At 31.2% G+C, this 12,752-nt stretch overlaps 1 protein-coding gene across 1 annotated transcript; it reads left to right on the forward strand.

The window, feature by feature from the left end:
* The first annotated feature begins 6,473 nt into the window (after nucleotides 1–6,473).
* LOC7465025 (ammonium transporter 3 member 1) lies at nucleotides 6,474–9,790 on the forward strand. Its single transcript, XM_002300186.4, has 3 exons — nucleotides 6,474–7,243; nucleotides 8,090–8,375; nucleotides 9,069–9,790. The coding sequence occupies exons 1-3, from the start codon at nucleotides 6,584–6,586 to the stop codon at nucleotides 9,581–9,583; spliced, it is 1,461 nt and encodes a 486-aa protein (XP_002300222.2). The 5' UTR covers nucleotides 6,474–6,583; the 3' UTR covers nucleotides 9,584–9,790.
* Nucleotides 9,791–12,752: the final 2,962 nt, after the last annotated feature.

Here is a 12,752-nt window from a genome sequence, read left to right on the forward strand (position 1 = left end):
GGAAGTGAATTTTCTGACATACAGACAAATACAACAATCACAGAGAAAATAAAATTGGCTGAAATTACGATGTCTTCTCTTTAAGAGTTTACAGCCTCTTAAAACCTAAGAATCCTAAGAAAGATAACAAAATTGGCTCAAATGATTTTTTCCAAGCTTAATTTAAGGATCTTTCAAAACTCAGCTAGTTACAGCAAAATTTGATTCTATATGACGATATGATCGAATGTTATAGCTTTTTTTTGTCAACTTTTTAGTTTAGCGTAAACAAATCTCTTCTTGAACTTAACTATGTTCCATTGGTCCATAAACGAGTCTATCAAGCTTTTTGTGATTCAATTTTGGATCCAATATCATGTTTATTTGTTAGAAAGTAGTTTTTTTGAAAAGTAAATTTCGGGAAAATATTTTTCAATATTTAGTAGTGTAATAGAAAATAAGTTAGAAAACATTTTACAGTATTTGGTTATGTCGTGGAAAATGAGCTGAAAAATAAATTATTAATGTTTTATTTTTTTCAAGTTTATTAAAATAACAAGGAACAAATCTTACAAATTAAAAAGTTGAATGAAATTGAAAAAAATATAATTTCATAAATTATCTCAAATAAAATAAATAATAATCAAAATAATAGAGATCAAATAAAAAATAAAAAAATTAAAAGATGAAGAAATTAAAATAACAATAATTAACATTTCATAAATTATTTTAAATAAAATAAGTAACAATCAAAAGAATGAGGACCAAATTTGATAGATAAAAAATTTCAATTAAAAAATGATAAGGGAAAAGCAAAATAAAAATGAGGACCAAAGTTAATATAAAAATTAAATTCTAAGGGATGAAATTGAAAAACAAATATTCAAAACAATATATATATATATATATATATATATATATATATATATAGCAATCAAAAGTTTGAGGATCAAATTTGATATAATCAGCAAATAATATGACATTTCTAAATTTTTCACAACTTCCGGAAAGTGTTTTCCGCCCAAAATAAAAGGAAAACACTTTCCTGGAAACCAAGCCATATTTTTCTTTGACTGGAAAGTGTTTTTCGTTGACCAACTTTTTTAATTGCAAATAAACACAAGAAAGTTTAGAAAGTGATTTTCCGAAAACCACTTTCCGGAAAACAAACGCTCAAATTATCACATTTTTTTCAGACCCGCCTACATTTTCATAAAAGGTCTATTATAGGGCTCAACGTGGATAATGATTATACTGAGATTCCATAGCTGAAGTTCTTAAGTGCAGAGTGGATTTATTACCTTGTGAATATTTGGGGTTACCCATCGTTGCAAGTTCTAGACCACTCTCTACATGGCAGCCTGTGATTCAGAAGCTATCGCCTGTTATCTTAAAAAAGTAAGTTGTTATCTTTAGGAGGAAGAATCTGCCTAATAAAGTCCGTTCTTGCTAGCACTCTACGTCTCTCTTTAAAATTCGTAGTGTAATGGCAAAAACAAAAGCTTGTTGCGAAACGTAGTTTTCTCTGGAGTGGTGTTTGTGATCGAAGGAGTATTTGTGAATGAGCTTAGAAGGTTCACAAAGCCCTTCTATTCAAATGGATTTGGAGATTTAGTGGTGGAAATCTCTCCGGTGTGCGCGCAGGACTTTCTTCTGCGAGAATATAGACATGAGTGTAAAGGTGCTCTACCATTCTTTATGGGAAAATTATCTACTGGCTGGAAAATCATAGTATAGTTCTAGCCAATGCTCAAATCTCATTAGGGATAGGGTTAGATTTGTGGTCGGATATGGCAGCTAGCAAGGTTCACTTTTGGACTGACAGTTAGAACACCAGTTGATGAACCTAATCAAGAATGTTCAGCTTTGCATTGAAGATCAGCTGGACAGATTACTGTGGATTCATGGTAGTTAAAAATGGGACTAAGTGAGATGTTGCAGCAGGTTTTTAGATTCAGTGTTGCTCCTGGTCCTTCTCCCATTTGTTCATATGCTAATCCTATGCGAATATTGATGTCTAATTATTAATTTGCATTATTCCTGCTTTATGCTTTTATAAATGTAATTAAATTGCCTGACAACGTTATTTATTTACAAATGATAATACATGGTGAAGTTCAAAAAAAGATATGAGTTGCACAGAATGATTGGAATGATCAAAAAGTTATAACTTCAGTTGGATCATATTTAAATTTAACCAAGAAGCTAGTTGTCAAGACCTAATTTTTTTTTTTTTTTAGTTTAACGTGGGTGTCCAAGCCAGCTTGCGCGCACCTCAACTAATCCCACGGGCCTTAAAGCTAACGATCATGTAAGCCTCTAGTGGCCATCATATGAGCAACCATAGGGCTCGAACCTGAGACCACAAAGAGAGCAAATCTCTTGGTCTCAAGCTCTTACTACTTGGCCAATTAGAAGAGTTGGCTATAATATTTAGTTGATGACCAGAAAGCCTTCAACTTAGATCTATAAGGGGTTATTCAAGTTAATTTTGCTATTTTTTGTTTTTTTTAGATTTTCTAATTTATTTAGGATTTTCTATTGCGTTCATTTTGTATAATACATGGACTAAATCAAAAAAAAAATTTATCCATTTTCATAAATAAAAGAAAATAATAGTTTAAAACATTTGTCAGCACTCGTAAAAAAGAAACTATAACTTGATGACGGCTAAAAATAAAAGCATATGACATTCAAAAGGTGACTCAAAAGGGCAAATCACATCATTTATAATTTTCCAAAGAGAAGAAAAATCAAATGGAAGGTGGTGTGCCTGTCATATCAACTTGATCCACCATGTGAACTGGCCACATGAGGTCTCGCCATTTGTCAATCCTGCCTAATTGAAGCCCTAGAAAACGGCAGCATAGTCAATTAATCATCAGCAAATTAGCTGGAAACAATATACCTTAAATAACTCTTTTTTTTTTCTTTTTTAAAGTAATGCTAATTATTAAAAAATTAAATAAATATATATGGAATTTTTTAAAGACAAACTAATACTCTAATGCCATCACGAGTTAGTCGTCTCCTTTCTAAATTTCCTTCTTATTGTAATACATTGGACTTTTTCATAGCAGGAAAGGTTTATTAGACCTATCTTTATATAGTATCAAAATAATAATCCAGTTTATTTAATTTTGATTTAAAATCTCTATTTTACTTCAACTCAAATTAAGTGATGACATCCCCTTTCATTAATTAAATCGTTTTAAGATTTGAAGGTGTTTTAAACTCAAAAAACCCTTTGAATCACCATATCAAATGTGTGACGTCTTTGACATTTAAATACACAATTATAATAATTGATAAATAAAAAAGGAAAGAGAGAACCCAATAACAATTATATAAATAAAAAAATATATAAAAAGTATAGAAAATATATTAAATGTTTCAGGTCAGGCGGCAAAGCCAGATCCAATAGCATTAGATCTGAAGGTTAAGAAGTCCAAAATCAGTTGGGTCTGGTTGGATAACCAGACCTATTACTATTGAGTCTTGATGGCAACAAAACCCAATAACGATATTGGGTTTAGTCGCGGAGCCAAACCTAGTAGCCTTGGATCTGTCGATCAATTCATACTCAACAATATTTTTTTGACTAAAAAACACAAAAAACAACATCCCCTGGTACTACAATATCGTTCACAATATAAATATTTTATGTCTACCGTATAATAAGTTTATATTTACAATACATATACAATATTTTTTGACTAAAAAACACAAAAAACAACATCCTCTGGTACTACAATATCGTTCATAATATAAATATTTTATATCTACCGTACAATAAGTTTATGTTTACAATACATATACAATATTTTTCTATATTTTTTAAAGTATAGCATGATGCGCGCATATATATATATAGTTTAAGATTCCAGGGATAAGAGTCAACAAGCTCTTAACAATTGGGTGAGATTGTACTTCAAGAAAAAGATTCACGGGATTCCTCCCCATTGTGGCCCAGCATGACATGTTTAGGGCTAGTCTTATAATAATTAATGAAGTTTTTCCAGCTTGACAGAAACCTTATTATTACAGGAGAAGAACTAAACATGTCAAGCTGGCCAATAAGACAAGGTGCCGTTTTTGGAATCTTTCCACCTGCCTCCCCCCCCCCCCCCCCCCCCCCCTCCCCACCCTCCCATTCCTTATGGTATCAAAGGATTTTTTTTTTTTTTTTACATGGAGTTGTGGGGGCCCATCATTATTCCTTGATATGACAATAAATAACTTTATTAACTAAGCTATTAATTTAGTTGACAATCATACAAGTACAATTTTTTTTTCTAGGCCGAATAACAAGAACCAAGCAAAAGAGACCCTGGAAAACACAAACTTAGTGGGCATTTGGTAACGAAGTTGTGTTTACATTTTAAATAAAACACAAATGCAACCTGTTTGATAACAAAAAAAACAATAAATAAAACACAAATGCAACCTGTTTGATAACAAAAAAAACAACAAATAAAACATAGGTTGCTAACAAAAAAAACAATTTACTGTTTATGGATCCCATAATATTTTTGCGTCCGAAACACAAAGAAAAAAAGCAAGCAAATGCTACTTCCTGCGCACTGTTCATGCTAATTAATTAGCATGAACAGTGAAGCATGCTACATTGTTTACGCTTAATTAATCAGCATGAACAGTGTAGCCAGCTCTACTGTTCTGGTTGGACCGGTTCCGGTTCAAACTCAAAATGCATTGAACCAGGTCCGACCCAGTAAAATAAAAAATAAAAATCATTTTTTATTTTTTAATTGTGTTTTATTAAAAAAAACTAGTGTTTAACTTTATTTAATGACACTATATAAATTAGACAGAGATCGCTTGATGACGTAGCATTTGCAGAATTTGATCGCAATCCCAATTTTGTTCCTGATTATATTTTACCTGATGTTGTTGCGCACTTAAGAAACCAAAAAAATTGTAGTCCTTGTTGGATGTATTTCATACGTGATGGAATTGAAGATAATTTAATAGAACAATAAAAAATATTTTATATAAAGTATTATTTATTTCATAATGTAATAACAATAGTTAAATCTACAATATTTAAATTAAAAATCATCAATATTAATATATATTTTTTAAAATTATTTTATAACCTCAATTTCAAAAGCATTATTAACCAAACACATTAAACTATTTTTTGCTCAACCTCAATTTCAACCACAGTTTTAACCAAACATATATTTTTTCAAACCAACTTCAACTAAAAGTACTTTTTATAAAATAACTTTTTTCAAACCACAACCACAACAACAACCACAATACCAAACGAGCTAATAGCCCGTTTGAAAACGCGAGCCAACCCGTGTTTTCAAAAAAAAAAATTTCAATTTTTTTTTTTGTATTTTAGATCGTTTTGATATGCTGAACTCAAAAATTATTTTTAAAAAATAAAAAAAACATTATTTTGATGCATTTCGGCATGAAAAACACTTTGAAAAGCAACTGCAACCACATTCTCAAATATACCCTTAAAACAACATTAAAAAACTCTCCATGGTACCATTTACTGTTGATTTGCTGGAAAAGGCATCAAATGGGGCTTTATATGGGTTTGATAATGTATCTACCTTAGATATATTGGGTCTGGTGATCAAACTCAAGAGATAATTAGGTTTAACAAAATTAATTCCATAGATTTTTATATAAAATTATAGAGAAATTATTTCTCAACAAATAGATTTAATTAAACAAGTTTATAATTCACCAAGATCATTAGATATATTAATGTCTTTCATGGTTAATCATTTCTCCATCTTTTAGCTGGATAAAATGAGTGGAATACAGCTCACAATACAACTCAAAATATCACAAAGATGAAGTAACACTCCAACCTCTTTTCTTCATAAAATGACAAAACTCATGGGTTATAAATATACTATGAGACATTCAGAATAAAGGTTCATAATCTTCATTCTCTATTACATGTATATTTTTATATCATCTCTCTGTAGAATATTATTTATTTTTTCTCTCTAAAAAGATACTTATTTAAGTATAAGAGAATCTTCGTCTCTATCAAAAAAAATCTTTTGCAAGTATTGATCACAAGTTATTTTGGCCTACCAAACACCAAATATAAGCTATCAATCGATCATATTGTCTAGAAAAAATGGATGAGATTATTAGGACCAATTGATTAACCAATTATCTAATCCGAGTGCTTTGTTCTTAGACTATTTGGATTTTTTAAATTTCATCAAAAGTAATTTTTATTTTTACAATCTATGTTTTTTCTATCCCAATACAATAATTAAATGTTATCATGAAGCTTTAACGGAGAGGAAACATAAAAGTAAAAGTAAGTTAACTAGCAACCAAAAAGGTTTTCCTTTCCATTACTCTCTTAAAACAAAGTCATATGGCCTTTTACATCATTAATATAATATATATGTACTTAGAATAAATAAAAATACAATGTAGAGTTTAAAATTAATTCCAACAAAATTTTGCTTTGCGCATATTTATAAGTCCCATTGCGTCCATTTCCTTCCACAGTTGTCAGGCCTTGCTTATTGTAGGAAAAAAAGAGCTAGTCAAATAGGAGTAGCAGTTGCTAGCTAGTCCTAGCCCTCTAAAAACCATGGCTGCTCTTCCACCCAACCCAGTACCAGTGGCATACCAAGGAGGCTCAGCATCAGTTCCTGACTGGTTAAACAAGGGTGATAACTCATGGCAAATGATATCAGCCACCCTTGTTGGCCTCCAAAGTATGCCAGGACTTGTAATCCTCTATGGAAGTATTGTAAAGAAAAAATGGGCAGTCAATTCAGCTTTCATGGCCTTATATGCTTTCGCTGCTGTTGTACTCTGCTGGGTGGTTTGGGCCTACAAGATGTCTTTTGGAGATAAGCTCTTGCCCTTTTGGGGTAAAGCAGGACCTGCCTTAGGCCAGAAGTTTTTAATCAGGCAAGCTGAACTGCCTGCGACCACACATTTTTATGATAATGGTGAAGTGGAGACTGCAATGATTCAACCATTTTATCCCATGGCTTCCATGGTTTGGTTTCAGTGTGTGTTTGCTGCAATCACTCTTATTCTTTTGGCTGGATCAGTCCTTGGAAGAATGAGTTTTAAGGCTTGGATGGCTTTTGTGCCACTATGGCTAACTTTCTCTTACACTGTTGGAGCCTTTAGCTTGTGGGGTGGTGGATTCTTGTTTCACTGGGGTGTCATGGACTATTCCGGTGGCTATGTTATTCATCTTTCTTCAGGGATTGCTGGCTTGACTACTGCCTTCTGGGTTAGTTCTTTTATCTTCTTTTTTTCCTATTCTCTTTGTCTTGGAGCATATGTACATATGCCTTAATGTAAATTATAGGTACAATATGCATGTTAAGTCTATCTTTTTTGTTTCATGTATTTGAACTTTCACTGCTCAATTAGAAAGTTCTTGCTTCATTGGAAATTATTGCAGAGACCTTTTCTTGGTACAAGAACATTTTCAGTGAATATTTAATATTCTCTAAGTTCTTCAGATCCTTGAGTTAATTGTTTTTGTGATTTGAGCAGAAATTTACCAACCTCTTTTTCTTTAATATTTAGAGGTTATATTCCTAAAAGTTTAGATGATGCATGGTAGTTCATCGCTAAAAGATAAAAGCTTCTTCACTCCATGTTCAGTATTGAAACATCAGAAAAATGTCACTAATATAGCAGTATAGCCCATCCATGATTTTTTTTTTTTTCCTCTCTAAATCAGAATGAATATGAGGAGAAAAATTTTAGTGGAATATTTTTCAACTCTGCCAAAAGAGATCTTGAGTATCGAATTCATCTATGTTAACTAAATCGTGTATAGTATTAGCTCAAGAAACAGGTAAGCTCTCTCTTAAATTACTGAATTTAGTTAGTCTTAGAGGTTCATCACCTTTATGGCAAGACATGAATTCATGATGATTAGTATAAATAACAATATTATAATTCAGGATCAATATTTTTGATAGTTGACCAAGAATAGTATAGTGTGTGTACATAAAAATTATAATAGACTATTTTTGTTTTGTTCTTGAAATTTCTTCCATGACATGAGGAGAATATATATATTAATTGGTGGGATGGTGAGAGATTTTCATTGTAAATGATGCAGGTAGGTCCAAGATCAACAAAGGATAGAGAGAGATTTCCACCAAACAATGTACTGCTAATGTTAGCAGGGGCAGGGTTGCTATGGATGGGATGGGCTGGATTCAATGGTGGAGATCCATACACTGCCAATATCGACTCTTCCATGGCTGTCCTTAACACTAACATCTGTGCAGCTACTAGTCTTCTTGTATGGACCTGGCTAGATGTCATTTTCTTCAAGAAACCTTCTGTCATTGGTGCCGTTCAGGGCATGATTACTGGCCTTGTTTGCATTACCCCTGGTGCAGGTATGTAGTTCTTAATTACGTCTTCTTCTTTTCCAGTTGAAGAGATGCTTTTCAAGATCTTGTTCACATGAAAGGCGTTGACTTTTTTTATTGGACTTGGAGCTAGAATTAAGTATTCAATAATCTCTTTCTTTTAATCTTGTCACGCCTAGCGTTAGTTAACTCTTTTTTTTTTTTTATCTATTTGTGTGCCCTTACTTAACAAACTTGATGGTATAATTTAACTTGAAGAATTATTTCAGAAGTTCTAAATTTTTGTTCATAATTCCCATTCCATTGGGATGGGAAGGAACAAAGAAAAGGGTAGAGCTATCTCAGGAAATAATTTAATTCAATATATAGACTCTAAAAATAAATAAAAAATTGGGGGGTAAGACAGGACATGGAGGATCAAACATTAAGGCTTGGTTTTAGGGTTATAGACTGATGATATTGGCTCATATCTATTACATAGATGATGATGATTTTAACCCATATTCGTTAAATAATTAGTTTTACAAGAGATACATATTATTTCACCTTGGTTTCATAGTCATATATAGTGATAAACCATAAGGAAATTAATAGATTATATTCTAACGTCCTTCAAAGTTTTTTTATGGATTTTTGTAGTCCTAAATCTGGTTTCACGGGTTAAAAAATCACTAATTTTATAGCGTTGTCTTCAGGTTTTATAATTTGTATATTTTTCAGGTCTTGTTCAAGGATGGGCTGCCATAATCATGGGAATTCTATCCGGTAGTGTTCCATGGTTCACCATGATGATTGTTCACAAAAGATGGACACTAATTCAAAAGATTGACGACACACTAGGTGTGTTTCACACCCACGCTGTTGCTGGCCTTCTAGGAGGAGTTTTAACAGGCCTTTTTGCAGAACCTCAGCTATGTGCACTATTTTTGCCGGTGACAAACTCAAGGGGAGGTGTCTACGGTGGTTCTGGTGGAATCCAAGTACTCAAACAACTAGTTGGCGCTGCTTTCATAATCGGATGGAACGTTGTTGTTACATCAATTATTTGTGTAGTGATAAACCTTGTGATACCATTGAGAATGTCTGATGAAGAATTGCTTATTGGGGACGATGCCGTGCATGGTGAAGAGGCTTATGCATTGTGGGGTGATGGAGAAAAGTACGATTCAACCAAGCATGGAGATACCACAGAAGAATTTCCTATGGAGCGCAAGTCATCAACTCAAGTGTTGTAGAGAAGGGGAGGGACGGCATTATATTAATTGTTTGATGATTAATTTACTTCAAGAAACGTTTGAGGTAAATTAAACCTCGTGATTAATGTATTTCTTTTCTGGCCTTGAATAAAGACTTTGTGTTGTAACTTGTTGACATTTTGTGTATTTGTTTTTGTTTTTGTTTTTTATTGTATATATATATATATATGGAGTGCATTTTGATAATCTTTTCATGGGTATGGAAACCAATCTTATCGCGACTTGTTAATAGATTTTGATTCATATGATAAAGACAGCATCTAATTGTATTTCATGTATATATATACCGTATTATATACTCTTTCACATCACACATTAACAAAAACTAAGATGTGAGAGGGTTTAATTTAATGTGCAAAACGTACTGTAGGTACTCTAACATTTCATTGTGGATTTATATATTTAATCTTCTTTTATTTTAGTTATAAAACTTTGATTTAGATGATTTGATCCTTTTCGGTTAAATTAAAGGCTTTAATTTTCAAAATTAGCATGAAAAGTTAACTTAGATCATTTTGCTTCTAATGGATAGACTTTTTGTCCTTGTAGTTTTCTAAAATTCATGGGAGGTTCAAAAGTTCATTTTCTTTATTTTTTAGTTCCTGATTTAAAAGAGAAGAAAGAAAGCGTTGAATTCTAGTGATAAAGGAAGAAAATCTCGGTTGACACCAATTCCGACCAAAAAAATAATTGATCTTAGTGTCAACAGGTTTTTTTATATGAGAAGAGTTTCGTTGAGGTGTTCTTTCACCTTAAAATCACTTGAAAAAGTAGATCTGATATCTGGAATTTTGTTGATTTTAGGTTACTTTTTTTTATTTTTTGATAGATTTTCGAGTTATTTGAAGGCATAAACGGGTTCAATTAGATCTTTGAGATATTTTTAGGTGTTTTTGATAAAAAAAAATAGCTCGAAATAGATTTTTAGGTGTAAAACAATCCTTGGTCGTAAAAATTTAGGTTATAGATAATGCATCATTTGCTTAGTTTACTAAAATAAATAAAGCTCAAGCATGCGGGCCTGAGATGGAAGGCCATACACCTGGGTTTTTTTTTTTTTTTTGAGGTCTAGATATGTTGGGCCTTGGCTGGTAAGCCCACATGCCTAACATTTTTTTTGTTATTTAATGTATTTTTATTCCCTTGAACTTAAGAAAAAAATTCAATCCTTTGTTATTTAAAAGTATTTTTTTTATTTAAATTTTTTAAAAAATAATTTTTCTGAAATTTAAATAAATTTAAGTCTATTTTTGTTATTTCAATCTCACGAGTCCAACATGTTTTTTTTTTAATCATCCTTTATTATTTAAAGATTTTTTTTTCTTATTTCAATTTAATAAAATGAATCTTTTTGGTATTTAACTTTTTTAAAAAATGTGTGCCTATCCTTTTTTTAAAAAAAAAATGTTACTTGATACAAAAAAAATGTCTCATCCACATGATTGTCATATAATTTGAAAAATAATCTTATTGATAAAAACTTCTTAAGGGTGCATGACCCGAATAGCGGGTTCGGTAGGTCAACCCGAGTTTACTCGAGTGTTTTTTTTTGTCTTGTTTTTTTATCAAATATTTTTTTATCAATTTCATCCTTTAACATTGGCTTGATTGATAATTGAGTTTTATAATTTTTATTTTTATTTTTTTATAATATTATCATGGTCTCATGATGCAAATCACAAGTTTGTCTGATTAACCTAGGTTAATCCAAGTCGATCCATTATGTTATTATTTTAATATTTTAAAAAAACATTATCTAACATGTTACTGTTTCAATATTTTAAAAAAAAATCGTTCAATATATCATTGTTTTAATATTAAAAAAAATATTGTTATTCAATATATATTTAGAGTTTAAAGCTATGATTAAATTTTAAAAAATCAACACGTTAACAAGATTTAAATATTTTTTTTATATTAAAGAAAGATTAATTTGAACTGTGGCTCTAACTCTTAAAAAGAATTTGACTCCATGAAAAAAATGAGCAAAAAACAGTAAAATTAGCATATTTTTGAATAAATTTGAAATAAACGAAAGTATATCTAGTAAAAACGATGTATTGCTTCCTAAGCAACAAAAGAAGCTCGAAGAACCTAAAACTTAAATATTCCTGTTCCATTCAGTAAAAAATGAATTTTGCGAGCACTTGCTATTTGTAAAAAGCCAGGAGAGGAAACAATAACAAGAATAAGAAAAAAAGAAGAGTCGAAGACCATTCCAGAAAAGGACTGTGTTGATACTCGTGGAAACTATGGCGGCTAAATTATATTTTACCCTTTACATGGGATGGAAATTATAATTATATATATATAAACCAAACCTGAAAGAGAAGTTATTGGAGGCCAAGACCCATTTTTCTATTCATTGTAATGGTTTATTTACTAATTTGCCCTTGAAAAAAAAGCAATGAATTAAGTTTTGGGGGTGAGATTGTCTTTTCACGATAGCACAAATATCTTTTAACACATTGAATGAGGTTATCTTCTACTTTAATGCATAATAAAATTATAACTTTACACCTGGAATAAATAATGCTTTTGATTAGGGGTGCTTTTGCCATTTTGGTGCAATTACTTTGGTGTTTTTGAAGAAAAAAACAATGCAACTCTTTCATAAGGGTTTTTTGATCATTTTACATTAGTTTTGTTGTAGATCGGAGGTTGTTTAGGGGTAATATTGTAATAGTCCTATATTTAATATTATTTAAAAAACAAAATGCTAGCGCGTGAGCAAGCACCAACGTGTGGGCAATCCATGCATCGTTCAAACGGTGCATGTGAGGTTGTTCGGCCACCAAACGCCGCCTTCCATGATGATGTTTGAAAGATTTTGGAGCCCTTTACACGGTGGTGAGACACGTATATCATGATCGTCATTGGTTTGGCTCCGACAATCGTTTCTTTTTCTTTTTTTCTTCTCTCTATTCTCCTCAAATTTTGCACTAGTTCTTGCAAAATTTCAGAACAACCCCTTCAATTATTTTTTTCTTCACATTTTCTCTCTATGCTTTTGATTACTATTTTTATTTTATTTTAGAATAAGCTATAAAATTATAAATGATTTACAAATTCAACACCTACTTTTTTTTAATCTATAAAAAATCTTTCAAATTATATTTTTTTATTTCACCCCCTATCATTTTTAAAT

This window comes from Populus trichocarpa, chromosome 1 (assembly GCF_000002775.5).
Source record: "Populus trichocarpa isolate Nisqually-1 chromosome 1, P.trichocarpa_v4.1, whole genome shotgun sequence".
Classification (NCBI taxonomy): domain Eukaryota; kingdom Viridiplantae; phylum Streptophyta; class Magnoliopsida; order Malpighiales; family Salicaceae; genus Populus; species Populus trichocarpa.